This window comes from Osmerus mordax, chromosome 6 (assembly GCF_038355195.1).
Source record: "Osmerus mordax isolate fOsmMor3 chromosome 6, fOsmMor3.pri, whole genome shotgun sequence".
Lineage (NCBI taxonomy): Eukaryota > Metazoa > Chordata > Actinopteri > Osmeriformes > Osmeridae > Osmerus > Osmerus mordax.
The window spans coordinates 17,853,182-17,879,895 of record NC_090055.1 but is presented as its reverse complement, the minus strand read 5'-3'; the positions used below and the strand labels follow the sequence as shown (position 1 = coordinate 17,879,895).

The window sequence follows — 26,714 nt, the reverse complement described above, 5'->3', positions numbered from 1 at the left end:
AGGGCGACTGTGGCATTGATTTATCAAAATGTATTTGGATATTGTGGTGGTCTCAATCACTTTACACTTTACATCATGGTTACATTAACTACCGTTTAACTACATGGCAATCATTGTGGCCCCATTGTAGTTTCACAGAAATTCCCTATGTTACCCTATGTGACACTGGATGATTTGGGATGAGACACTGCTTTGCTTCTCAGAAATTGTTAAAGAAAAATTCAGCTTTCAACAGACCTTCCTCTATTACAGAGATCCACAGGAAGGAATCTTACATCATCAGAAAAGGTCCTGGTATTTAAGCAAGAGGCATGAAGTAAAAATGTTGTCCAAAGTAAAAGAACATTTGAAAGTGCACTGAATAATATGTGTTCCTGTAACTGAAGTGATAATTAAGTGATAATAATGCAACAAAACAATTTTTGAAATTGTATTGAGACAGCTAAATGTTACCTTGGCTGTATTTAAAGTGAATATGGTATCATAGGTGGTAGAGTTACATACAGATCACGTTGCGCTTCACTTGACTGGAGGGTCCTTGTCCCTCTGTGTTGATGGCGGTGCAGTAGAGGGCACCAGTGTGTCTGGACACCCTCTCCAGCCTGTAGGTCTGTCCCTGGGACAGCAGAGCCCCACTGGGGCTGTGCCACTGGTAGCTGTGGGCCGCTGGGTTACCATCACTGGAACACCTCAGCTCAACAGAGTCTCCCTCCTGCAATGTGGACTCCCTCTCCACCCTCACATCCAGTGGGGCGTCTGCAGAGACAGAGGAATTTTCAACAGCAACACATAAAGCTACTTTCATTCTCTATAGGTGAAAACTGCTCAAAAAGCATTCTCTATAGGGTCAACTGAGTCTTGTAAGAGTTAAGCACAACACACAGGATGTAGTTAGCCCTGAATTTCAAACAGCAACTTTTGCCTTTTTATATGCTGTGTAATTACGAGAGCTTATTAATTTTACTGTAAGACTAAACTCTTCAGCTGTACAAAAACAAAACCGTAATCAACTTCAGTTGTCTTTGTGCTCTCCACTGTATCTCTCCTGTAGGCTGCTGTGCAGCTAAGAGGCTTGTTGTGGTCAACCACCATGGGGGCAAAGGTCAAGGATGATGTCACTTCCCACTGGCCATGGGCTAGTTGATGGGGGACTTCTCTGAAGCTGAAAGGTACACTGCATCACCTGCGCCGGAACGTCTTGCGTCCAGACCCGGGAGAACACTGGACAGAGGACAGGATGGGTGAGGAAAGGACGGTCCATGAGAAAATAGATCTTTTTCATTGTCACACTGTATCTGAGTTTAAATGACGTCGTTTTATTTTTATATATATTTTATTTTATATTTCAATTGTTTTATTCTTAGATTGTTTAGTTCTTAGGAATAGTTAAACTTCTGTACCTTTACTTAATTTAAGATTCGTATATGTTTAGTGTTTGCACCTCCCTGCCACAGTAAATTCTGTGTTTGTATAACATACATGGCGAATAAACCGAATTCTGATTCTGATTCTGAAAAAAGCTATCAGAGTCAGTTATCTGATGTTTGTGAAATACCTCAAGTGGCTGATGTAATATTGACAGGATATGAAGAACATATCGTACATACCAGACCATGGTATGGTAAAATACAGATTTGGATCCATTACACACAACTAGAAGATAAAGAGAACTAAGACTAACCACAGATGTGTGACTCAATGCAGTTTACACAAAACTGTACAAACTCAAGGCTTAGCACCTCAATACAGTGGTCATAACATATGAGTTTGTGGAAATGCCCTGTGATGTCCCCGGGACATTACCACATTCCTATTGTGCTGGAGAGTATGGAAGACTCAAGATACAGTATATAGTCATGGTCCTTGAGTCAAAAACAACAAAACGCAAGTACTAGTAGTGGCAGGTGATCCGAACAGTTCCTGACAAGTTCTTTTCAAGCACTCTCTGTTGACATTTTGCAACAAAGAAAGACAGCATATAACCCCAAACGTGACAAATTTGACATGCATTTCACAGTATATGTTTTATTCAATGGCTCTGAACATATAGTAGACATAGAATTTAAACAGGTAGACATTGGCCTCTTTCAAACCTTAAACGACTTCCTCCAAAGGAAAGAACCTTTTCGAAGTTCAAATGTTTGTGTGCATATTGAGGTGTTGAGTCAAGGTATGAAAAAGTAAAATAATTGGTTTATTATAAAATTGTGTAATATGAACTAAACATAGTATCAGATGGTGCAACATGGCAATTATGGTTTGTAAAATGTTGCATTTTATTTAAGGCATTATTTAATTGGTAGAACTGGTATACAACGGGTGATACAAGACTAGGTTAGGTTTAGTAGGAGTTACACACTTGCACACATGTAAACACACTTACACACACACTCATTAGAGATGTCCCTATCACCCTGTTGTACTGTAACTCTATTTGACATTTTGAGCATTGAATGGCAAAAAATAATAAAAAAGGTTTGGTGGTGCTGTGGTCATTCCTTGATGTAGTCTTTCTATTACTTACAATGCAAGAAACATTATGGTAAAAATACAAGGAATTATAAACTAACCTTGCCAACGGAACCATTACACCAGAAGCAAATCACAGCTGGAAACAAATGTACACTTACAAACATAACTATGAAAAGATAAAATGAACACCTTAAATCATTAATAGTGTAATCCTAGAAATGTAAATGTATTTTTTTTTATGTAAATCTTTGCCTTGTCATGGTTTTGAACAGTCCACATTTGCATAAACATTGTCTGTTTCATCCACAGAGAGATCCATGAAATCAATATGAGGCTGCAAAAAGAAAAAAGAAAGTCAATTGCATATTCTATCATGAAAAAAAAGATACCTAACTAAACATTAACTGAGCTGAAATCTCAACTGCATTTCTTTTCAAGATGCTGATCTGTTCAACGTGTTTTACCAGAACATTGCCATAGACAGGCTCGTCAATGGTTGTTTTTGGTGGTCCAGACTGTGTGGTCTTCAGGGGAGGAAGTGGAATGGGTTCCTTCTTCTGTGATATTTCAGTTCTGTAAAAACCAGAAGAAGATAATCGTTGAAAGTACAGGATATTTTAGAGACATGATGAATTCATCAAGGATGCATACAGTAGGTAACATACAGCAGGTAACATACAGTAGGTAGCATACAGTAGGTAAAGTTTAAAACTTACTTTTCAGCGTTGGCCCGACTAAAATTGACATAATGACCAGATGGCTCCCTGGTGATTGTTGTAACATGTCTGCAACATAATATTTTAGTTTTTTTAATGAATAGTAATAACATCTTCAGAAACATCATGAAATTTGACCCTTTTTACAAAGAAAAATACAGTCTTCTTAAACACTTCTTTTTGTTTGATGAAAGTCTTGATTCCCTTGATTACCTCTAAACAGAGATGTACTGTAGGAAGATTTATGCTACTAACAGCAGGCATAGCCCTATTGAGGGCCGTTTGTAAAATGTTGCACGTTCTATAATCATGTTCAGTTTTTGCACATTTCGAAAAAACTGAATATTACAGAACGCAGTCTGTAAGTGTATAACGTCAGTCTTTCGCATGGAGAATGGTGGCAGGAGCCTTCTCAGCCACATTAACCAATAAAATACACTTTTTATTATATAAATTGAACATCCCAACAGTATGTATAAGTAAATAGTTCAAATTATTTGATAATCATTGTTCCTTTTTCTGTTTTTTAAGATAGAACCTTATCATTCCAAGGCGGCTGTTAGTTTTTAGAACTTTAAGGTTCTATCTACAATTGACCTGTTTCAAAATCCCTAATTTACAATTAATGTAGAATTTTGGTATCTCAGATGTAGAATACATTTAACCCTTGTGTTATCTTCGGGTCATTCTGACCCATCAGTCATTGTGACCCACTGTCGTATTGCAACAACTTTACCGCATACAAAAACAAAGTGCAGCATTTTCTTTTAACCGTCGGGCTGTCTCAGACCCCCCACATCATGAAGGTTATAAGAAAATGCTTTTTATTTGTTTTTGTATTGGGTAAAGTTGTCGCAACACAACGATGGTTCGTTGTGAACCTTCGGGTCATGTGACCCGAAGGCAGCACAAGGGGGTATGTAACTCTGGTGCTATAAGAAATGTGCTCCATTTGTCAGCTTTGCTATTTGTAATGCTAAAACTTTAAACCTCATAACCTAATTCGTCTTGCCATTTTGTCCACTTGGCAACTAGTATCGTGTAGTTACCCGCTAACTGGTAATTAGTAGTTGCCAACTAGTATCGTGGTCGGTTTTAGCTGCTATTGGCTAGCTAATGTTCAAGACACAACATAGTAGTTAGCATAGTTTGTAAAAGGGTTGGAGATCTTGATCATAATGTAAGACTCCTCAATCTTTTTATACTCAACATTTCAGAACTTGCTGCCTTGTAGCTGAGAAGGCCCCTGCTGCCCTTCTCTATGGGAAACACTGACGCAACTAGTGCACAGGGTTGGGGGGGGGGGGGGGGGGGGGGGGGTGTCCAAGGACCGTATTTTCCAATATTTAACTTTTAGCAAAAAAAAAAATAGATTTGTATTCAGCATTAATATTTAACATTAATACGTTACATTAATATGTTACATTAATATGTTGCGTTAATATGTTACATTAATATGTTACATTAATATGTTACATTAATATGTTACATTATTATTATTATTATTAACATATACATTATAAAATATATGTGTTACTGCATAAATTTATAAAACGTTCTCTCTAAATGTTGAAAATGTCACCGTTTTATTTTACATTTGTTAATGCTAAATGTGCAAAAACTGAGCAGAACATGTAACATTTTACAAACGGCACCCCATAGGGGCAATCCTATCAGATTCTTACATCATTTAATTTACATTTGAAATCATACAAAACCTTTTATGATGCTTGAAGAAAATAAAGCCAAGTGTGATCGCAATCAGAACTACCACAAAAGGAATAATGGAGGCCACGTATACGACTGTTGATTGGCCAGTGTCTTCAGTTGTCATCATCGCTGTATGTAAAGAATCCTCAATTAAGGTCAACGTCTTTATGTTCTAATCTATACTCTCTCAAATACTGTACTCTGTATCACTTGTAATCCATAAAGTCCATGATTAATGACGTCCACCACATGATGGATGTGTGAATAGAGCTACAATAGAAAATATTTGATGTTTTGGCTATAATTGGTGATGTAATTATTTACCAGTCGTCGATGTAAACTGAAGTGTGCTATCTGTGAAGGAAAAAACTATTATTTTTGCATTTCTTTTTCTAAACAGTTTCACCATGACATTTGAAATTGGAACATGTGAAAAGTTCACCTGTAAATGGGAGTTCACGAGTTACATTGACCCCTGGAACCAAAAAGGGGAGAATAGTGTCCTTCAAACTAATTCTGAATTCAAATGCTTGAAATTACAGTTCAGTTTTACTGAGACAGTCCTACCATTCTTACCTTTTATCTTGATTGTGACCAGGTCCTTATTGAAACTATAGTTGTTTTTTCCGGTTGCAAGTCTCATATACAAGAAAGAGTTTGCATCACTCTCTTGGATATTTTGTATCTTGAGGGAACAGTCTTTTTTACGGACATTTCCAGTAAATGTGGTCCTATTTTGGAAGCTTTTTTTTACCCAGCCGTTATTGGGGTGATAGATAAATTCATGTTGATCCTTTTCATTGATTTCTGGGTTTATTTTTCCCTGTATTTTCCAAAAAACCTTGACCGAGTCTTCACTTAATGCAGGGGGGTGGGTGAAATTGCATTGTATAGTAACATCAGATAACAACGCAGCATTTAATTCTTTAGGAACAGTGATGGCCCACTCCTCACCTGTCCAAATAAACCATGGTCAACATTAAACTTTAAACACATCATTAGTTACAGTACTTAGTAACTTGTTCAAAAAGGTTTGATGGAAAGCCACATACCATCAGCCTCAGTTGCCAAAGTCAAGATGATAATCAACGTCAATGTTTTCATCTAGTCCAATGAAGAGACAATAGGAAGGGTTTAAACTACTGATGGGATACATGTCCAACTTTAAACCACATCAGAAACATCTACACCAGAGCCTATGGCAAACATAAGTCTAATAAATATTCCTATTAGATATGTCTAGTATAACACATATGCACTATTTGTTTGTCACTTTTGAGAAAAATGTAAATAACACAATTCAACTCACAAACACACACACAGATGTGATTCTGGGCAAAGCTCTGGAATGGTACCTACTGAGTGGTGAAGAGAAAGGACCCTATAGAATGACATGATTCCAAGGAAGGTGTCAGCAGTGTCCATTGTGCCTCATATCCTGGTCAATGGCCATAGCACAAACTGTCAAAATGTTTAAAAGACTTGTCAGATGCTTTGGGTGTATATTTCCTGTTACTTAAGAATGGTGTTTTAAGGAAGTTCCAGCTTGGTCATGGTATCAGTTGAAAGTGTTTCAACTCATAATCTGTCTAAATCTAGACCATATCTATGATAGACTATCATTGGTTTTTCATTGTAAAAAAAAAATAATAATATTCTGGAAAATTCTACAATGTAAGATTTAAGTTATTACTTGACACCAATATCTGAGAACCTGTAAACACTGATGTGCACATTCACACTGTGAGACCAAGGCGGAAGAGCCCCCCGGTAGAAGAGAGATGTTACCACTAACCATAGGATGTGTGTACAAGTAAAATGATGACAAGTGCAGGAAGTGTGTTACGGAACAAAACCAAATTGTTCTACACATCAAATTTAAATGGTAAGATTGATTACATGTTTTCTGTCATTCTTATCTGATGTAGACTCATTTAGTCAAAAAGAAAAGCACCAGAAGTATTTTTTTTTAAATTAGAAATAATATATTGAAATATTGGAATACATTTACTGAGACATAGGGTAATATGCTTATATGTGATACCGAATGACAACAGGATCAACAATGGCTCTGTTTATTTTAGATAGATGCTTCAACACAGTCTTCTAATCCATGCCATGATCCATACACAGGGTATGTAAATTGTCTTTTTTAGTTTTTAAATAACTTTTAAAATGACAAACAATGCTGCTTGTGCATTATCTCTTTTATTTGACTACATACTTACATGCTGAAATCTCTCTACTTGGGTCTTCTGTTGTCAACACTTCTATTCTAGTTTAAAATAAAAAGTTAAATCAAGTGAAATGTGTGCTTAAGCTATTAAGTGCGCCAGGATATGCCATGTAAGAAAAATGACTTGTGGTGACACTGGTGTTGTGGAGGTTGAACAAGTAGTACTGTGCCTGTTCTGCAGCTGCAGGCACAAAAATTATGAGCACTGCACTATTTGTATTTCCAGGAATTTGTTTGTGTGTCATTGATCTTCATCATCGACTGCATCACGGGCACTGTGCACTAGTTGCCCTTATTGTAGATACAGACATTTTCAAGTGAATAGCATTTTTTTATTGTCATTCCTTGACCTGAATTAATCTAAACACACTATTCACTCATTTTATTTGTATGTTCTCTTATCATTCCCATGTTGATGTATGAATAATGGAATGTTGCCTCTGTGTCACCTCATATTTATACCCCTGTGAAACAGGAAGTCGTATTATTATTAGTTCCTAAACACTGATAAATAAGTAAAAAATTATGGGAAAATACTTCTGTTAAATTGTATTCATTGAAATATCTTGGGGTGGCAATAATTGAGGCACAAGGTTTTGTAAAAAAAATAAGTGTGATAAGTTAATTCACCATAAGGTGTCTTTTTTGTTCATAACTCATCTTTACTAGGGGCACCAATGATTATTGAGGGCACTGTACAAGTCAGACACAGCACAGTGTTTTTGTCTTATTGTTCTGTCCAGTCTATGGAAACATATGGGTGGAGCAGAACCCTCCGGAAGTGACCAGCATTTTGGGCCAGAACATCTCCATCAGCTGTCGTACACTCTCCGACCGGGGAGACAAGATCTTAAACTGTGTGACCAGCTGGTTCATCAAGAGGAACGGCTGGAAGGAAGTAAGCAAATGGGTCCCGTTTCAGGAGAGGTTTCTGAAGACAAAAAGTACCTTAGTGCTAAACCATCTCGAGCTAAACGACACTGACACCTACTACTGCAGCATGCAGTGTCACATCAATGACAGGCGCCGGCAGTACCATGGAAACGGAACAAGAGTGAATGTGTTTTCTCTGAGGCCCACACTTAAACCAGCCACAGGTAGGCTATTCTATTTTAGAAAGCTTTTATATTCAAACTTCTATCCTCTTTGTATATGCATTGCAAAATCAGAGTTGCTATTGCAATCCTTTCTAGCATAAATATTGAGTAAAAGGACATATAAATAATCCCTGACTGACCAGTTTCACTCTCATTAATCATTTATATTGTTCGGGGAAAACTATGTTGAGGTTTGGCTGTGGCTTAAATATAATTTTGGCTGTATTTTCTTTCAGATCTGGAGGACACACCCATTCCTTTGTATGCAGCACTGTCAGTAAAGTGTCTAGTCACCCTAATGATAGGGATAATACATTGTTGTTTGTTTACAATGGCAAAATAGAGTTCACAATTAAAATAACAGACCTACTGTTTCAATAAAAAAGAAATAGCCTGCCAGTTGCAAATTTTTTTTATTACAAATACTGTCTCTACTGTATGGGGCAACGGCATTACTCGCTGTAGCCTATCCGATATCGAGTGTCATGAATGACGGGACCAGACCATAGACCACCAGACACATATTAGGCTTACTGCAATTTTACTCTTTCCATGGCATGTGCATTTGAGTGTGCAACAATCTTGTAACCTTTTTCAGAATAATTCAGTGAACCACTAGGTGGAGTTCAATACTCTGAGCTCCTTTGCTGCAAATTGAAGCTTTGAACCCGTTAGCCTATGCTAAATGTAGGCCGCACAAAAAAAGTTTCAGTCATATGACCCGCAGGAAAGAGAAGTGGGCGGTTCACACAGATAAATCTCACAACGAATTTCTGAGCTGGAGTATCCTTGGATCACCAGTGGATTCTATAGAAAGTTTCATACGAGTAAGATAGGCTGCTCGTCCTTTTGGTTCTTTATAACATAATGATCTAGGCTGGTCCGACTTCATTGTAAAAGGATGCGCTGTCCAAGTCGGTGTCTCCACTAAATAGGTGTCTCCATGGAATAAATATGTGTGACATGAATACACTACTGTCGTCACCTGTGTTAAGCAGTAGAAGTACACACAAAAGCTTCGGGTAATGTAACAGGAATCCCGCAACTAAAATAAACATTTAGCCTAATGAACGGAACGATGCCCAGGAGTTCGTTAGCGACGACCGCAGACGTAGCTGTCCGGCGGACAGTTGGATCGGTAACAACTCCTGCACCAACCACAACACCGCTCCGGTTACCTGGGGTGATGGATGCAGAAGGGAGAGTGGACGAATCAAGGTTGCGAATGCACATTTTCAAAAACGGTAAATGAAAAATCATGTAATTTCTTTGATAATGAAGCTCTTGAATGTCCATCGACCGTATAAATCCCTAATGACAATTTCATTCTCTCAAACCACTGAGGAATTTCCGGATTAAGTTTATTCTTCGTGGTGCAGTAAACACTTTGGGAGCAATTTTAACTACATTGAATATGCTTTTATTTATTTTTGTTTATTAGGTTTCAAAAGCTCATTCAAAATGATGTCCTGATTTGTATATTAGCTAGCCTACTCGACCGCAGCAGTCAAGAGTCAAGTGACGCTTTGCCTGAGGAGCAAGCTCTGTGGAATAGGCAAACTATTCATAAGGAGTCCGAAGTCTAACATCCAGAAAACCCTAAAGCAAAGGGTTCCGAGCATGACTATTTTAGTCTCTCAATGACTTTACAGTTATAGGACAGGCAGTTGATGTTCTCTGCCAGAAGGTTTGCATGTCCCCATGCAGTGAACATCAACTGCCTGTCTCATAACTTTAAAGCCATTGTCAGATACAAATAGTCATGTGTGAGTGAGACCTTCTTATCCAACCAGAAAGTCTTATGTGTAGAGAATCAAAAAATCATGAAATTCCTGTCAAAATCTTGATGCTGTCCACATTGCACACACACAGTGGCCGTGAGGTCCCAAACAGATTGTGTGAGGGTGGGCAGTAGGTACTGTACAAAACAGGAATGTAGGAATGCTCATTGGCAACCAGTCTGTCAGCAGGATGGAGGAGATGTTTGTGTAAAAACAGCTGCATCTTTCTCATCCATTGTGGTCCATAGAGGAGAGACAACAAGCCTCATAAATTGTAACTTTGGTCTTCCAGTAACCCGACATGTCTGTGTAGGTCGCTTTTGTCATGCTGAAAGGCTGTGGCAGAGTCATGAAGCTTTCTTCGCACGCAGGGTACAAGACAGACACTCCAAGGGACCATAGGGGCTACTCCCACCTCCCTTCAGAAGTCCCTAATCAGGGGACACATCACAGTGAATCTATCACGAGCATGATCCGGATTCAGGAATGTGGAAAATCTTTCTCTCTCTCACTCAGGCTCTCTTTCTCCCTCCACTTGTTCCTCCCCTCTCTCTCTCCTTCTATTTCTTCCTCTTTGTAAACCTCCCTCCAGCTTTACTAGCGGGTTATGTTGCAGAGCATAGCCTAATGTTCCCTTTGAATGAAAGAATGACAGAATGAAAGAAAAGAAGGTTGAGGTTTACCTTGGATCAAGGGTTGTTTTTCTCTCAGATTCCCAAAGTTTATTTAAGCCTATAGGTTGGTTAAAAGTAATATACCAAGATACCATTGATCCAGTCCATTACAGTACAGTAGCCTGTCAATTGCCTTAGTGATGGAAGAAGCAACAGCATTTCTCTGTGCCAGCACAGTGGGCATGATAATAACAGTACTGTTTTTGGTACCAGAGGCCATTTTACGTTGTTGGCTCTGTCTGTCCAGGTGGTGTGTCTCCCACAGAGCGTGGCCTGGTGTGGCGTTTCCTGTTTGGGATGTACCCCTGCAGCTCCACCGCTCTAGAGCGCCCCCTGCTGCAGGAGCAGCTAGCCGTCCGCTACCAGGTCATGAAGAGGAAGTGGCAGCAGATGCTTCCTGATTCCATCCGGCTGAGACTCAACGGCACTGATGGTATCGTTCTCAATCTTGGACGTTTCGCTTTCCCTGAAAAGCGGTGTTTTTGGATCTGTGCTCTCTCTCTCATGCTCTCCTCTCTCTATTTTCGACTTCTGACTCCCTTTCTCCTTTGTTCCCTGTTCTACATTTCAGCTGAGTTGGTGGAAGCGGTGCGCTACTTCGACCAGAGGCAGGCCCACGCCCAGCAGCAGGACCAGCAGGAGGAAGTCAGAGACAAGCTAGCCTTCCTGGAGCTCCAGGCACAGGTCCAGACAGGATGTCTTTACCTTGGCCCAATTTGCTGCTTGTGGTTAGGGTTTTTCAACTGTTTGCTGAACTTACACATGAGCTTTAACTAGCTCTAACTGAACCAGGACATAGACGGTTCAGTAAGTCAATAAAGGTTGTTTGTCATTCCCACGCCTGTTGTGTGTAAGACTATGTCACATTATTTTTCTGACAGGTAACACTACTTTTATTGCCCCTTTATAAACACCAGCATCGATGGTGTTGAAGTGTGTTTGGTGAGTGTGTGTCCTTGATGGCTGACGCCTGTCTCTCTTTCTGCTTTCTGTCCTCAGGTGTTGTTTGAGCGGGTAACCTTTGACCTTGAGGAGCTCCAAGAGGCTATTCGGATCATTGACAAGGATGTGCCTCGAACTGACAGAGACCTGGACTACTACTTGTGAGTAGCAGTTAAGTTATCGTCCTCTTGTTTCAGAACTGATCAGCTTCACGTGACCCCCTCTCTTCAGCTGTGTCAGGAATGCTTCTGTTCTCGGTCAGAGATCTTTAGCAGAATCTGCTGTGTCAGGCTTTGGTCACTTGCTACAAACAACCAGAAATACTTCCAAAGCTTATTGTGTAACACAGTATGTTTCTGTTGTTTACTACTGAACTGAGCTCCAACTTCTTAACGCTCCAGATAAAGTAGTCCAGCAGCGTGTTTAGAGCGGGTTAATCTGTGCATCTTTTTCTATGCAAACAGTTTAAGATTCTGTTCAAACTGTCTCATACAGCCAGGAATGAACTCAGTGAGGGATTTCAGAGCAGAAACAGGGCCCTCTGTTTACTCTGGGATAAGGAGGCCCTGTTGGTAGAGATTAGCCTTTTCAGGCATTTGGTGTGACATGCCTTCTTAACATACAGAGCAGGTACATACGACAACTTATTAAGTGAAAGCAGTGATTTCATTTAATTCATTTTGAGAGAGAGAGAGTGTGTTGACGGTGTGCATTTTCCATTCAGGGGTGAAGGATCAGGAAATCTCTTGGTGTTGAGGAACATTCTCATCACCTATGCTGCTTTTCACCCAGGTAGGAGGCAGGACACGGCTGTCACGTTTGATCAAGAGTAACCTGTGGTAAAGCCTATCTTCCCTTCTGCCTCCACCCACACAAACTCCTACCAACACACAAACACTATCTCTCTCTATCCTCTCTCTGTTTTCACACTTTGACCACTTGTTCTAACAATTTCTTCTCTCTTTTTTGTCTTGATCACACTTTTTTCACTGTGTCTCGTTTGTGTCTCACTTTCACACCTCTTTGTGTCTTTCTCTAGTTTCAGTTTTGATGCGGATTGTAATGATGCATGTAGTTAGCGACATTGTTCGAGTGTTAGAGAGCCCTCTAGTGGCGTAATGACTAAAAGCAAGTTTCAAGTTTTTTTATTTGTCAGGTGCACAGAACAACACAAGGTCAGACTGGGCACTGAAATTCTTGGGACAAGACAATGCAAAGCAAAGCACTGTGGTAAAACTGTGTTTCTCAACTGGTCTAACTTCGGGATCCATATTGCTCCTTGGTCATTAAGTCACGACCGGGGGGGCAAGGGGGTTGGGGGGTTCCTGGTGGTGTTTATGATTGGCTGGTAGTTGGCATGTAACTCTGTATAACACGGCTATCAAAATAAAAGCGCACAATCGGAAGTTCAGCAACTTCCGAAAAGTACAAATATTTTTTGACGGAGCTGAAACACATGTCTACGACCCTCTCCACACCAGCTCGCGACCCACCAGTTGAGAAACACTGGTTTAAAGACACACAATACCAGAGATGTATCCATCTATGTGGACGAGACCCAAAAGAGAATCCTGAACTGATTTGCATGTCACGTGATCACATGCTTGTATTCCGGACTCAGAGGTCAGCTACGCCCAGGGGATGAACGACTTGTGCAGCCGGTTCCTGGAGGTCATGGACTCTGAGGTGGACACGTTCTGGAGCTTCTCCTGCTACATGGAGAAGTTCTCTAAGGACTTCACGGCGGATGGACTACACAGGAAGATCGGTTTGTTTACTATCTAGCTCTTTACAGAAAAGCGACTTATTGGTGATTAAGTTTGATTGAACTGCGTGCAGTTAATAGGTGGAGTTTGCTCTGTATGACTGTGATTTGTGTGTCTGTCTTCTGATGTAATCTCCTGTGTTCTGGTGATGATGCCGGAATGACTGTGTTGATTGGCTCTCCGTGCTGTCTCTCAGAGCTGGAGGCGGCGCTGCTTAAGGAACTAGACCCTCAGCTCTATGCCCACTTGGTCACAGACAACATGGAGAGTTTCACATTCTGTCATAGGTATGGAACACACACGCATGCACAAACATACACACACACACACACACACCACACTCATACACACATACATTTACTCAACAACCCTTTTTAGACGTTATGCACAGTTCTCTTAGTAACTGTTATTTACTTTTGTATAAGTATTTTGCATGTGTGTGTCTGTATGTGTGCGTGTGTGTGTGTGCGTGTGTGTGTGTGTGGCAGGTGGCTGCTGCTGGGCTTCCAGAGGGAGTTTGAACACAGTGATGCTCTGCGTTTGTTTGAGATCCTGAGTTGTGACCACCTGGAACTCATCTCACAGCAGGTGGAGCGTGCCCGCTACCAGGAGAGGCTGGCAAGCAAACACAGCATAGGTGAGGTGCAGGCCCACACACACACACACGCACGCTCACACACCCACAGCATAGGTGAGGTGCAGGCCCACACGCACGCACGTACACACACGCTCACACACCCACACACACAGCATAGGTAAGGTGCAGCCCCACGCACACACACACACGCACGTACACACACGCTCACACACACACACACAGCATGGGTGAGGTAAAGGCCCACACACACACACGCACGTACACACACGCTGACACACACAACATAGGTGGGGTGCAGGCCACACACACACGCACATACACACGCTCACACACACACACAGCGTAGATGGGGTGCAGGCCACACACACGCTCACACACACACACAGCGTAGGTGGGGTGCAGGCCACACACACGCACATACACACATGCACGTACACACACGCTGACACACAACATAGGTGGGGTGCAGGCCCACACACACACACAGAGCACTGAAGATGTAGTGTCATACCTAGTGAAGGCTGTATATGCGGGTGCCTCATTTCTATGTTGTCGGTCTCCTGGTCTAGTTCCAGAGGATAATCTGCTGACGGAGCCCCAGGCCATTAACACAGACTTCACCTTTGAACTCTTCATCTGCGCCACCATCCTGTTGGAGAACAGAGAATCTTTGCTAAGATGCAGGAACGATGTACAGCTCATCCAGTTCACAAGCAGGTTTGTGCATGAAGCATCTCAGCATCTTGCAAGCAAGCTAGATATAGATTGACACACACACACACACACTCACAGGTTTGTCTCATTCACAGTATAACATGTATGTATCATTTACACCAGCAGTTTTTTATAAAAGGAAGCATGGGCAAACTAGATATATATATTTATACAGACATACTAAAACACATTATGTGTCTGTCTCATCGAAAGTATACAATATACTGTGTACTACTTTGTTTGATGGGTGTCATGCTGTTTTTCCTTGCAGCCTTCAGGGGACTCTCGATCTGAACTTCACCCTGAAGAAGGCCGAGGAACATTTCTACAACTACTGCAAGCGCTCCGCCTGGGACTACATGAACGGACACTGCCGGACTCGCAAGAACAAAGATGAACACTTCTTGTACCAGCTCCGTAGCTTCTTCTCCTGAGTCGAGGCGGGTCCAGCAGAACCCAGAAGTTTCAGCTTGAACCTGGAGAAACTGTGGTCTGGACTCACAACAAGAGAGACAGAACGAGAGACTTATCGCATATAAGACTAGAACCCTCTTAATAGGATTTTAGGTGCACATACCCTGCCAAAAGTGTTGGCATTTGTAATCCTTGGAAGTCTATGCTCAGGGAATTATGCTGCTTAACCCCCAATTCCTTCTACATTTTTTATTTTTTTTTCATATTTATTTTGAGACATATTTGATTGAAAGTGTTCTATGGATGAGTAAGTATCAGACACGAAAATGGTTACGTTGAATGCTAACTTGAATACTCACATAGTGGGTGCAGGGTTTGAGTTTGATGTTAAATCCATCCTAGAGAATTTACTTCATCATCTGGGTGGCATATTGGCAAGGATGGATGAATGTTTTGACCCTAATCTGGGATTAAAAACCCTGGAAGAAAACAAATCTCCCAGAAAAACGTGGACCAGAGTATGACCTGTACGGCTGCAACAGGTGTAATGTGTAATGTACTATAAATGACTTGAGGTGTGCTATCTCATGTCTTAGTGGGCCTGTGTAACAGGAGGAGCCGTCCACTGGCGCAGTTCTGTGAAAGAGCAGAGGGGGGGGGGGGGGGGGGGGGGGGGGGGGGGTGTGGTGCAGGAGGAGGAAGAGGAGAAGGTGCCGTGAGAGTGGTTGAAGAGCACCCAGTACTCTGTATATTAGAGAGTGTCACCGCTTCCAGGAATAGCTTGAGGCGTGGACATCTCTTTGGAGCCATGGAAACACTGTCAGGATCTTGCTTCTTTAAGTATGCACCAGCTGTGTTGCAGGGTATACGTTTGGTGGTTTGTCTGAGGGATCAGTTGGATCACTGTAAATTGATGGAATGGTTTTCCCAGACATGGAAAGCTTATTTTTTCAAAACCGGCATCGACTTTTGATGGAATGTGTGTGAGAATCAGAGGTTTTGTCAGTGAATGCAGAATCGGTTTTCGATGACCTCAAAAATGTGTATCCTATTGTTATTACAGTACTGCACATGAATGAATAGCGTCAGAAATGTTATGTGTGAGACATTCCTATCCAAGCAGATACTTTTGTGTAGAAGCCAGTGGGGCCAGGGAAGTGAGAGAATACTGAAAGAGGTTTTAGGTCAGACAGAAAGAAGGGCTGTATTTTAAGTTAGTAACTTGACATTTTATCTTAAGTTTGACAGTGTAGAATTTGCCTAGTCACATTGATATCCCAAAAGGGTTTTTATTGTAGGGATTGTTTATGGTGGTCAAAAGTAAACAGTTTTTAATGTAAAAAAATTGTGTAAATGTGTTAACTTTATAGGAACACTGTGTCTTTTTGCACTTTATGTACACAGCTTTCCTGCTTTGTCATGCTTCACACAGACCAATGGATTGATTTCATGTTGTCTCCAGTGTGAAATGTACCATGTGAGTCGGTATAATACGTTTGCTCTGCATTTCTGGTGGATTTCCTGCTGTGAAAAGCCAGTGGTGTTCCTAACTGCATATCTCACAAACCAGCCCAGAGATCATGTGAATCCCATTAAGCGTGCCCCAAACTCACCCCTCATTCATTCTCAGATAGAAGGTATGGTTCAAGTTAGTTCAATAAAAGTATAAAATAATGGGAAGTGTTCAAGGTGAATTCAAAGTGCCTCATTGTTGTTTTTTATCATTTAGTCTTTTTATGCCCTTTGACAACCTTTTGTCACTTTTCATTCATAGATATTCGATTACAGCTGAGATTCCCTTGCCCAAGGGAGTTAACAGTATTACTTAACGGGTACAGAGTGACACAAGCCTGGAACTTTCTCTGGGAGAGTCACCTGACCTTTGAAGGAATCTCTCCCGACTGTGTTCAGTGGCTATATATGCTGAGGATTCGAGACACTCATCCTCTTGGTCTGCCTGTCTACGAGAGGGAGAGGAGCGTTGCAGTGGAACATAGCTGCCGGGGTAGTGTTGAGGGTGAAAATAAAGTTGTAAACTCAGTAATCTCTCAAGTCTTTTCCATCTGACAGAGCAAGGTAAATCCGTTTCTAAGAAGCCATGCACTCGGTCTGCTTTGCTTGCTGGTTGAGGAACTAGACAGGTCAAGCTGGAGGTTTGGCTCCACAGGTCTAGACAGAAAGAGAAAAGCTTGCACGCTTCATGTCAAACAGCTGTTTGATTTTGACCGAGGGGTGGAACGTGTTGTATCAGCCTAACCTGAGGAAGCCCGTGTCTGCATCAAAAGCTACTTAATGTTCGTCCTGTCGCTCCGTGATCCTGTGTTTCTGGTCACACGGGTGGCTCAGTGCCAGGCAGGACCGAAAAAGGCTGTGCTTGTGTCTGCTTGTGTCATTTCTGGTTAGATATGTGGAAGAACACACGGTCTGCCTAACACTGCGACACATCCATTTCCTCCATTCTTGATCGCAAAGTGATTCGTCAGAAAAAATACATTTTTGCAAACACACATTGTATAAGTGTAGATTCTGTAAATGTAATTGTCCTAATCGTTTGAGAGTTTGAATAGGTCAAAAAGGGAAAGGTGACCACTTGCAACACACTTGGCAACATTGGTAATCACGCTCCAAATCAAAGAATCTGAGCCTCACTAAAACCACATGATTTGGTTCTTCTATGCTGACACATGAGGCAAGCTTGTATGATTCAGGTTGGTTTGACACAACAGTCCATGGAAATCCTGCTATCTCAAAACGATGTTGCCAAGAAGGTCACAGTCAAGTGTCAGAGAAATGAAATGATTAAATAATGCTGGATTCCCATAGGTTCAAGGGTTCCTATTAATAGGATGGGTTTCTGTGACTCACAGAATCCAGCTGTCGGAAAATAATACTGGTGACTCTTGTGAGATCATTGGTCCAGTTCTAACACCGGGTTGTAATGGGGGCAGTGCTGCATGGTGGCACCTTGGTGGTGTTGCTGTGTTGAGTGTCATGATTTGGTATCGTTGGCATGGATGGCAGTGCGCCATGATGCACCCTTCTAGAACAGCTGATCCCTGAGGATCACTGCTAGCGTGACATAGGACTGTGACACTCTGTAAATGGCGGAGACAAACATGCACACACACCACACACACAATAATTGTTTTCAATGCAGTTATAGAACGTTAACTGGCTCATTCTGTCGTCGTCATTGATTGCTACTGTATTCTTGATGCAGGATGTCGAAAGGACCCGCAGTAGGCATTGACCTGGGCACCACATACTCCTGTGTGGGCATCTTCCAGCATGGCAAAGTGGAAATCATCGCCAACGACCAGGGCAACAGGACCACTCCCAGCTACGTGGCCTTCACTGACTCAGAAAGGCTGATTGGAGATGCTGCCAAGAACCAAGTGGCCATGAACCCCACCAACACTGTGTTTGGTAAGGCCATCCTCAACAATCATTGTGTATTTCTCAGAAGCTTAACACCACCCCTAAAACTGGAAGGGAGCCATCTTGATAAGGGGAATGACCAGTGTGGTCTGAGAACGGCCGTTCCCACAAAGCCTCTAGAGGTCGAGTGGGGAACTTGACAGGAGAGGTTAAGAGGAAAGCGAGATGGGGGAGCCTGCGGACTTGCTTTAGCACTGACAGTTTTTCAGTCCTGACAGTTTTATGGCCCTGACAGTTTTATGGCCCTGCTGTTCCTGATGCGTCCTATAGTGGGAAGCTGTACAGTTACAGGTATGAGCCAGTATAGCAGGCTGAGCAGAGTTCAGGAGGGACACGAGAAACAGTAACTACAGTAGCAGATCATGTAATTGCATTGTCCATCTGATCCAACTATGTGTGTAATGTTTCAATTCACCTAAACACTTAATTGTCTCCTCTAAGCTATGTATGAAGACAAACAGCGAACATCTACAGATGTTTTAATCCGTAGTGATTAAAACACTACACTGTTTTATATCTTAATGTAATGTTTTTATTTGAATTCACAAAACCACTCAATTAGTTCCTGTTTATGGAAAGGGCGGTTATTAATGTCGATTTCGAGAATCGATTTAAGCGGAAATCAGGTAAATAGGCAAACAACAGTCCTGTCATATCAGAATGAAAGATTACTAGAATCAAATATATGATTTTATCACATTGTTAATTTTAGTTTCCCCCGATTAATAACTATATAAAGGTAAGTAGATAATATGCATTAAGTTGTTATACTTTATTAACTAATCGGTTCTCTGAATAACCCAACTCGTGTCCCTCATAAACTGTCCTATAGGTCTGCTAAGTGTACAGCCTCGCCCTATAGGACACATCAGGAACGGCAGGGCCGTAAAACTGTCAGTGCTCCAGGGGTGCAGGCTTCCCATATAGGGTAAAGCTGCCTCTTTTCTGCAGTTACCGGTTTCATCCACATGAGGGTGTACTAGATCAGAATAATCTAATTATGAGGGTTGTCATCATCCCAGGTTATCTAGAAATGTATATCTATCCTGTCCATACAATGCTTTTCCCACTTTTCTCACTGCCCCAGATGCCAAGCGTTTGATTGGTCGTAAGTTTGACGACGCTGTGGTGCAGTCGGACATGAAGCACTGGCCCTTCAATGTGGTGAACGACGGCGGCAAGCCCAAGATGGAAGTGGAGTACAAGGGTGAGGTGAAGACCTTCTTCCCAGAGGAGGTGTCCTCCATGGTCCTCACAAAGATGAAGGAAATCTCTGAGGCCTACCTGGGCAAGGTAGGTCACAACCGTCAGCTCTGTTGCAACAATCATCTATAACTGTAAAAACAGAGCCATCTAACGGATAAAATTGTCTCCTCAGCCAGTAACAAATGCCGTCATCACAGTTCCTGCTTACTTCAATGATTCCCAACGCCAAGCCACCAAAGATTCCGGGCTCATCGCCGGACTCAACGTGCTGCGTATTATCAATGAGCCCACTGCAGCCGCCATCGCCTATGGTCTGGACAAAAAAGTAATAACCAGAAAAAGTCTGAATCCTTGCTCCTGTAAGATAATGAAAAATTTCTATATCTCTGTGAAAGACGGGGGGAAAGTAAACAAACAACTTAATTAACTAATTCTAATTACAGTGCTATATCTGAGGTTGTTTACATTTGTGACATCATTAGATAGGCCAAGATGTCCTCTCTAACGGACAAAAGAAATAAACATAAAATGGCAGTTTGGAGGCTAAATTACATTCCCAAAACCAATGACCACTACAGTTTTTTGCTACTTTCGTTCTATTCTAGAACGGGTTCTATTCTATTCTATACCTACTATATCTGTGCTGTATTGTTTTTCGTTCCAGGTCGGCAGTGAGCGCAATGTCCTGATCTTCGATCTGGGTGGCGGTACCTTTGATGTGTCCATTCTGACCATCGAGGATGGCATCTTTGAGGTCAAGTCCACAGCCGGTGACACCCACCTTGGGGGTGAGGACTTTGACAACCGCATGGTCAACCACTTCATTGCTGAGTTCAAGCGCAAGTTCAAGAAGGACATCGTCAACAACAAACGCGCCGTCCGTCGTCTGCGCACGGCCTGCGAGCGCGCCAAGCGCACCCTCTCTTCCAGCACCCAGGCCAGCATCGAGATCGACTCCCTGTACGAGGGAGCCGACTTCTACACCTCCATCACCAGGGCCCGCTTTGAGGAGCTGAACGCAGACCTGTTCAGAGGCACCCTGGAGCCAGTGGAGAAGTCCCTGAGGGACGCCAAGATGGACAAGGCCCAGATCCATGACATCGTCCTGGTGGGCGGCTCCACTCGCATCCCCAAGATCCAGAAGCTTTTGCAGGACTTCTTCAACGGGCGTGAACTCAACAAGAGCATCAATCCTGATGAGGCTGTGGCCTACGGTGCTGGTGTGTGACTCAGTCTGCTTCACACACAACACATTAGATGAATATATTTGAGAGCTCCACCTCAATAAGTGGGTTTCACCCCAGGAACACTTATATGAAAGCTCCATCTCCATAGCGGGCTTTTGTAATCATACTTACAGCCTGTGTTTTCATACAAATGGTTTCAATCCCAGTTCTCATCCTCCACAGCTGTGCAGGCGGCCATCTTAGCTGGGGACAAGTCTGAGAACGTGCAGGACCTGCTGCTGCTGGACGTCACGCCGCTGTCCCTGGGCATCGAGACGGCCGGAGGGGTCATGACCGTCCTCATCAAGAGGAACACCACCATCCCCACCAAGCAGACCCAGACCTTTACCACCTACTCTGACAACCAGCCTGGTGTGCTCATCCAGGTGAGGGCTGGAGATATCCGAGAGGGCCAGCTGTACGGTGGAACCCTGTTGCTGGTGGAGCCTAACCATTGTTACATGCGTGTGTAAATAAAGCAGCCAGTCATATCTAAGATGGGAAATAAATCAAATTTCCGCTATGCTGGGTCAAAAGTCCTACAAAATGGCATACAACTACTAAAACATGAAATCCAAAAACAGAAAATTTGCCTCAAACCAATTAAATGTCTTTTGGACAAGTATTTATTAAACATAACCATCATTAAACAAAACGATTTTGCTTAGGATCAGCTGGGAACAGGAACCATGTGCACTTAGAGGCAGCACGTCTGACAGTTTCGGATAACCTTCAGTACCTTCAACATTATACCACAAATAAGTCAAGTCACTAGTTATCCATCTGTCCATTCTATCTGTCCATTCCATAGAATACCCTAATGTATGGTGGATTTGTAAGAACAGGGCACCTCTTTCTGTCTCAGCCATTAAGTATAAAATTCCTCAATTTATGATACCAGTCCTTTCTTTTCTCTCAATCTACCAGTCAATAAGCTTAGTTCCTGACTCAAATCAGGATATACTGAACAGAATAATCAAACAAATAATGTTACAAACAGAATTTGCCATTACAAGCTAAAACTCACCCCATCCGCCTGGTTGTCTCTAAGGTTTTTGAGGGTGAGAGAGCCATGACCAAGGACAACAATATCCTGGGAAAGTTTGAGCTGACGGGCATCCCCCCCGCACCCAGAGGGGTCCCCCAGATCGAGGTGACCTTTGACATTGACGCCAACGGCATCCTCAATGTGTCTGCGGTGGACAAGAGCACTGGGAAGGAGAACAAGATCACCATTACCAACGACAAAGGTATACCCCTGGAGACTCTTCAGCTTTCCAAGGCTAAAGTAGTTTGAAGCAGCTTAATCCGTTAAACCTGGATGGGAATTTGTGCATGTTATGGGGGAGAGGTTTCCAAGAATGATTTAGAGGAAGATAAAGAGAGGAAGCAGCAGGCTAAAGGAGACACACACCACACACACACATGCACACACACTACATACACACACACACACTACACAGACAAACAAACACACGGCACACAACCACACCAGTTTTAGAGTACTGTTCCTTTCCCAGGTCGTCTGACCAAGGAGGATATTGAGCGCATGGTGCAGGAGGCCGACCAGTACAAGGCCGAGGACGACGCCCAGAAGGAGAAGGTCACAGCTAAGAACTCTCTGGAGTCTCTGGCCTTCAACATGAAGAGCACCGTGGAGGATGAGAAGCTCCAGGACAAGATCAGCCCTGAGGACAAGAAGACCATCACGGACAAGTGCAACGAAGTGATCGCCTGGCTGGACAGGAACCAGGTAAAGGAAACGATCTCTACTGCGTCATTGTTTAGAAGTGAGGACGTTTCAGGAATACTGAACAAGTTCTCTGCTCGTCAACCCTTCTGCCTCTTCTCTCTCTTGTTTCCCATCGTCCATTTGTCCTTCCCCCATCTAGACTGCAGAGAAGGAGGAATACGAACACCAGCAGAAGGAGCTGGAGAAAGTGTGCAACCCCATCATCAGCAAACTGTACCAGGGTGCTGGGGGCATGCCTGGGGGCATGCCTGGGGGCATGCCTGGGGGCATGCCTGGGGGCATGCCTGGGGGCTTCCCTGGTGGTGCTGGTGGTGGTTCCTCCTCTGGTCCTACCATCGAGGAGGTGGACTGAACCCTCCAAGTCCACATCAAATCATCTCAGATCCCAGCATGACCTCAAACACATCCCCAACACATGGGCCAACAGATGTTGCTAATCACCCCATCGAAACAGCTTTCTTTGTTATGTAAGAATAAATACAACTGTGGGATTCTAAGAGGTGTTTTTGTGTTTTTGTTTCTTTTGGACTAGAATTGAATCATATTTATGAGGATTCCTGTTAAAGATGCAATGGAACAATTATAACAAAGAACAGCATTATTCGCACATAAATACAAATAACATGAAAAGACCAAAGACTGTGACTAAAAGCTAAAGCTTTAGGATTCTTCTTATATTCTGGACTGTCTCTTATATTCAGAAAAATATAGTATGTTCCTTTAATCACTTCTTCTTTGGTTTTTCTATTACAATCATAATATACAATTATTATAGTATTTATAATATAAAATTATAGCAACAAACTCAAACAACAAACAAAAAACAAGTAAGGACACCTACAATGAGTAAGTGTCAGAGTTACAAAATGGCTTTATGAAAGATACTATCAATGTGGTTTGACTCCGCCTTAGCACACAAATGCTTGCATTTGCAAGATCCACGTGATAAAGATTTTTACAGTAAACTTCCTGTTTTCAGTACCTTAAAGGTTTCAGTACTATTCTTACAAGACTTCATGACATTTTGAACATAATAATGTGCCAAGATTTTAGCAGTCATCCTTTTGGCATGTATTTTCCATCCCTGGGGATACTTAGAGGCCTAGAAGTAGACATATATTTCCTGATGATTGGTAGCAGGGCTCACCTGAACTGAGAATAAAATAAGTCAAGGTCTTGGCAGAGATCCAGTCGCATTTGTCCTGACACATTTGTCCACTTTCCCCAGATGATAAGGTGTTATCCTACCTCTGAAAACATTGCGCAAAGACTTGTTTTGCTGACTGCTCCATTTGTGCTGGTCAAACACATGAGTATGCTTCTGAGAGATGTGGATAGGTCTAAATACCAATATGACTGATGAGAGATCTCCACATGTCCAACAGCAGCCTGACACATTCCTGTTTCCCAGGCCTATCAGCCATGGGAGGTACCTGTGACTGGTACGGACAGGGAGTGCTCAGGGTCTGACAAGGGAACACTATAAGAGCAGAGTGCCAGAGAGACGGTTAGTTAAAGCCAAGAGACTATCGCCATGCTTTGGATTGTCAGCTGTCTTGCTCTAGTGGCCTCTGCACTGGGTGAGTGTTGTCATGCTCATATTGTGGCACAGTCGGTGGTGGAACACCTAGTCCTCAAACCGTCAGGGGAAACAGGTTATGACGGACACAAGCACACGTGAACATGTACAAATGTTGTGTGATGTGATGATGGAGTGGTGGACAAGATGCCATGAGCTGGTTTGACTTTCATGACGTTGGTTAAAGTCGTGGTCAACCTGTCTTCTGATGGTGTCGGTTTTGGGCCCTAGGGTGCGGAGTGCCCTCCATCAAGCCCCAGGTGAGCGGCTACAACAAGATTGTGAATGGAGAGAATGCAGTGTCCGGGTCCTGGCCGTGGCAGGTGTCCCTACAGGTAATCTACATTCACCTTTTTTTTTAAACACACACTTTTCAGAAATTCCTTCAGAGTGACTTGCTCAGTGACATGAATCCCAAATCCCTCTCCCTCCAGCAAACCAATGGCTTCCACTTCTGTGGAGGATCTCTGCTCAGCCCATACTGGGTGGTCACAGCTGCTCATTGCCGTGTCACGTAAGTGGTTTCGCCCTCAAGTGCTTCACCTCTGTCCCCCGCCTGCCCTTCTGGCAGATACTGTCAGTGGGAGCATTGTGTCAGACTGCAAAAATGCCCTGTGAAATATAAGTCACAGGGCATATGGGAGTCAGATGGCTGAGCGGTTAGGGAAGCGGGCTAGTAATCTGAAGGTTGCCGGTTCGATTCCCGTCCGTGCCACATGACATTGTGTCCTTGGGCAAGGCACTTCACCCTACTTGCCTCGGGGGAATGTCCCTGTACTTACTGTAAGTCGCTCTGGATAAGAGCATCTGCTAAATGACTAAATGTCAATGTCAATGTAAATAAGTGCATGATGTAAGTAAAGTGCTTGCTTAGGCTTAAAACAAGTACATCTGGGGGGCCATTACAGTAAAAAAAAAGTGTCACCTCACATGATTTCTCAAAATAGTGTGTAATTTACTTCAATTAAGTCTCTAGATTAATACCAAAAACAAGTCCAATTATATTTAAAATCTAAAAACAGGATTATCACTCTCAGATCTACATATTTTGCATGTGTCTCTCTCTCTCCACCCCCCCCCCCCCCTTCACCCACAGTCCTGGCCGTCACCGTGTCATCTTAGGAGAGCACAATCGCAATTCCAACGCTGAGCAGATTCAGGTCAAAAGCATTGCCAGGGTAAGATTCTACGCCCGATGAAGGGATAATTCACACATCAAAGCAGCTGGGAAATTTTCAAAATATTTAAAATGGTCAGGCTCAAAAAAATGCTTAGCAGCCATAATGACTATAAGCGTCTGCTAAATGAATGAAACGTAATGTAATGACTGAGTTAATGTCAACTTCTCTGCATTGGCATCCGTGCAATGTTCCCTGTAGGCTATCACCCACCCCTACTACAACAGCCAGAACTTCAACAATGACGTCACCCTGCTGAAGCTGTCCTCCCCAGTCCAGATGACAAACCGTGTGTCCCCTGTGTGCCTGGCCTCCTCCAACTTCGACTCCGGCACCCGCTGTGTCACCACTGGCTGGGGAAAAACCGGCACTACTTGTGAGTGGAAGTGGAACCCCAGTGCAAAGTTCAAGTTTGTTTGCCACTTATGACAAGTACAAGTAGTGGTTCATTGGAATTCTTAGTCTTGCTCTTCTCAACTGTACTCCTGAACAGTCAGTGGAAAAGGGACACATTTGTATGCATACACACATACACAGACAGCCTCGCGCTCACTCATTCCTCTGTTTTCCTCCTGCGGTTCCCAGCAAGCCCAGCCATCCTCCAGCAGGTGGCCCTGCCCCTGCTCACCCCTGCTCAGTGCAAGCAGTACTGGGGTCAGAACAGGATCTCTGATGCCATGATCTGTGCTGGAGCTTCTGGAGTATCATCTTGTCAGGTAACTCAGTTCTCCTGGAACCAGTTCAAAAATATTTCAGGGATAACTATCGGTTTTATTCACATTACTTTTCTCCCTGTCTGCCTTTCTAGACTTCCTGTATTCTGCACACTTTATTTTCTTGAAAGCAAGCTCTTCTCTGTGTCCACTAGGGGGATTCTGGCGGCCCCCTGGTTTGCCAGAATGGAGGTGCTTGGTACCAAGTGGGAATTGTGTCCTGGGGTACCAGCAACTGCAATGTGCGCACCCCTGCTGTGTACGCCCGCGTCTCCTATCTTCGTGGCTGGATTGAGCAGACCATGGCCTCTAACTAGGTTTAGAGCCTGATGCATGTAAAAAAAAACAGTTGCTGTATTATTTCTGAATCAGAAATAAAAGAAAAGCTATGAAACAAAACTGTTCAACCTGTTGTCCCTGTTACTTCGGATCACATACAAGATTACATGTTGTGGAGGGAGAGAGAGAGGGAGGGAGGGAGGGAGGGAGGGAGGGAGGGAG

General features: G+C 42.8%; 4 protein-coding genes and 1 long non-coding RNA gene across 6 annotated transcripts; 4 read left to right on the top strand and 1 right to left on the bottom strand.

Moving 5' to 3' along the window:
• Positions 1-2,693: 2,693 nt before the first annotated feature.
• LOC136944826 (uncharacterized) lies at positions 2,694-6,345 on the bottom strand. Its single transcript, XM_067238738.1, has 9 exons — positions 6,258-6,345; positions 5,951-6,002; positions 5,475-5,852; positions 5,341-5,373; positions 5,223-5,252; positions 4,907-5,027; positions 3,189-3,257; positions 2,937-3,045; positions 2,694-2,806 (listed from the first exon to the last, which is right to left on the bottom strand). Exons 1-9 carry the CDS (start codon positions 6,321-6,323, stop codon positions 2,729-2,731), a joined length of 936 nt encoding a protein of 311 aa, XP_067094839.1. The 5' UTR covers positions 6,324-6,345; the 3' UTR covers positions 2,694-2,728.
• A 368-nt stretch (positions 6,346-6,713) lies between these two features.
• On the top strand, positions 6,714-8,630 carry LOC136944843 (uncharacterized). Its single transcript, XR_010876796.1, has 4 exons — positions 6,714-6,783; positions 6,983-7,032; positions 7,878-8,231; positions 8,468-8,630. It is a non-coding gene; the product is annotated as an uncharacterized lncRNA (long non-coding RNA).
• Positions 8,631-9,057: 427 nt separating this feature from the next.
• si:dkey-238d18.4 (TBC1 domain family member 15) lies at positions 9,058-15,807 on the top strand. The gene is made up of 10 exons (XM_067238735.1): positions 9,058-9,475; positions 10,934-11,119; positions 11,258-11,370; positions 11,686-11,789; positions 12,353-12,420; positions 13,250-13,396; positions 13,591-13,681; positions 13,883-14,031; positions 14,562-14,709; positions 14,978-15,807. The coding sequence occupies exons 1-10, from the start codon at positions 9,298-9,300 to the stop codon at positions 15,138-15,140; spliced, it is 1,347 nt and encodes a 448-aa protein (XP_067094836.1). The 5' UTR covers positions 9,058-9,297; the 3' UTR covers positions 15,141-15,807.
• Positions 15,808-17,076: 1,269 nt separating this feature from the next.
• Positions 17,077-23,240, top strand: hsc70 (heat shock cognate 70). 2 transcript variants are annotated; one of them, XM_067238734.1, is made up of 10 exons: positions 17,077-17,196; positions 18,341-18,546; positions 19,646-19,851; positions 19,937-20,089; positions 20,429-20,984; positions 21,174-21,376; positions 22,042-22,240; positions 22,511-22,743; positions 22,883-22,991; positions 23,028-23,240. In XM_067238734.1, exons 2-10 carry the CDS (start codon positions 18,342-18,344, stop codon positions 23,093-23,095), a joined length of 1,932 nt encoding a protein of 643 aa, XP_067094835.1. In that variant the 5' UTR covers positions 17,077-17,196; position 18,341; the 3' UTR covers positions 23,096-23,240. The 2 variants fall into 2 exon arrangements, with proteins under 2 accessions (XP_067094835.1, XP_067094834.1); XM_067238733.1 differs by having other exon boundaries at positions 22,883-23,240.
• Positions 23,241-24,277: 1,037 nt separating this feature from the next.
• Positions 24,278-26,620, top strand: LOC136944947 (chymotrypsin-like protease CTRL-1). Its single transcript, XM_067238912.1, has 7 exons — positions 24,278-24,323; positions 24,554-24,657; positions 24,757-24,836; positions 25,419-25,500; positions 25,702-25,876; positions 26,086-26,216; positions 26,369-26,620. The coding sequence occupies exons 1-7, from the start codon at positions 24,278-24,280 to the stop codon at positions 26,528-26,530; spliced, it is 780 nt and encodes a 259-aa protein (XP_067095013.1). The 3' UTR covers positions 26,531-26,620.
• The last annotated feature ends 94 nt before the right edge of the window (positions 26,621-26,714 follow it).

Excerpts from the sequence above, each read along its gene's own strand:
- LOC136944826 (XM_067238738.1), bottom strand. The coding sequence starts at position 6,323 with ATGGACACTGCTGACACCTTCCTTGGAATCATGTCATTCTATAGGGTC. Across the intron at positions 5,853-5,950 it reads TTTGGCAACTGAGGCTGATG|GTGAGGAGTGGGCCATCACT; the intron begins GTATGTGGCTTT and ends TTATTTGGACAG. Across the intron at positions 2,807-2,936 it reads CTGTCTATGGCAATGTTCTG|CCTCATATTGATTTCATGGA; the intron begins GTAAAACACGTT and ends TTCTTTTTGCAG.
- si:dkey-238d18.4 (XM_067238735.1), top strand. The coding sequence starts at position 9,298 with ATGAACGGAACGATGCCCAGGAGTTCGTTAGCGACGACCGCAGACGTA. Across the intron at positions 9,476-10,933 it reads AATGCACATTTTCAAAAACG|GTGGTGTGTCTCCCACAGAG; the intron begins GTAAATGAAAAA and ends CTGTCTGTCCAG. Across the intron at positions 13,397-13,590 it reads TGGACTACACAGGAAGATCG|AGCTGGAGGCGGCGCTGCTT; the intron begins GTTTGTTTACTA and ends GCTGTCTCTCAG.
- hsc70 (XM_067238733.1), top strand. The coding sequence starts at position 18,342 with ATGTCGAAAGGACCCGCAGTAGGCATTGACCTGGGCACCACATACTCC. Across the intron at positions 21,377-22,041 it reads AGCCTGGTGTGCTCATCCAG|GTTTTTGAGGGTGAGAGAGC; the intron begins GTGAGGGCTGGA and ends GTTGTCTCTAAG. Across the intron at positions 22,744-22,882 it reads CCTGGCTGGACAGGAACCAG|ACTGCAGAGAAGGAGGAATA; the intron begins GTAAAGGAAACG and ends TCCCCCATCTAG.
- LOC136944947 (XM_067238912.1), top strand. The coding sequence starts at position 24,278 with ATGCTTTGGATTGTCAGCTGTCTTGCTCTAGTGGCCTCTGCACTGG. Across the intron at positions 24,658-24,756 it reads CGTGGCAGGTGTCCCTACAG|CAAACCAATGGCTTCCACTT; the intron begins GTAATCTACATT and ends CTCTCCCTCCAG. Across the intron at positions 24,837-25,418 it reads GCTGCTCATTGCCGTGTCAC|TCCTGGCCGTCACCGTGTCA; the intron begins GTAAGTGGTTTC and ends CTTCACCCACAG.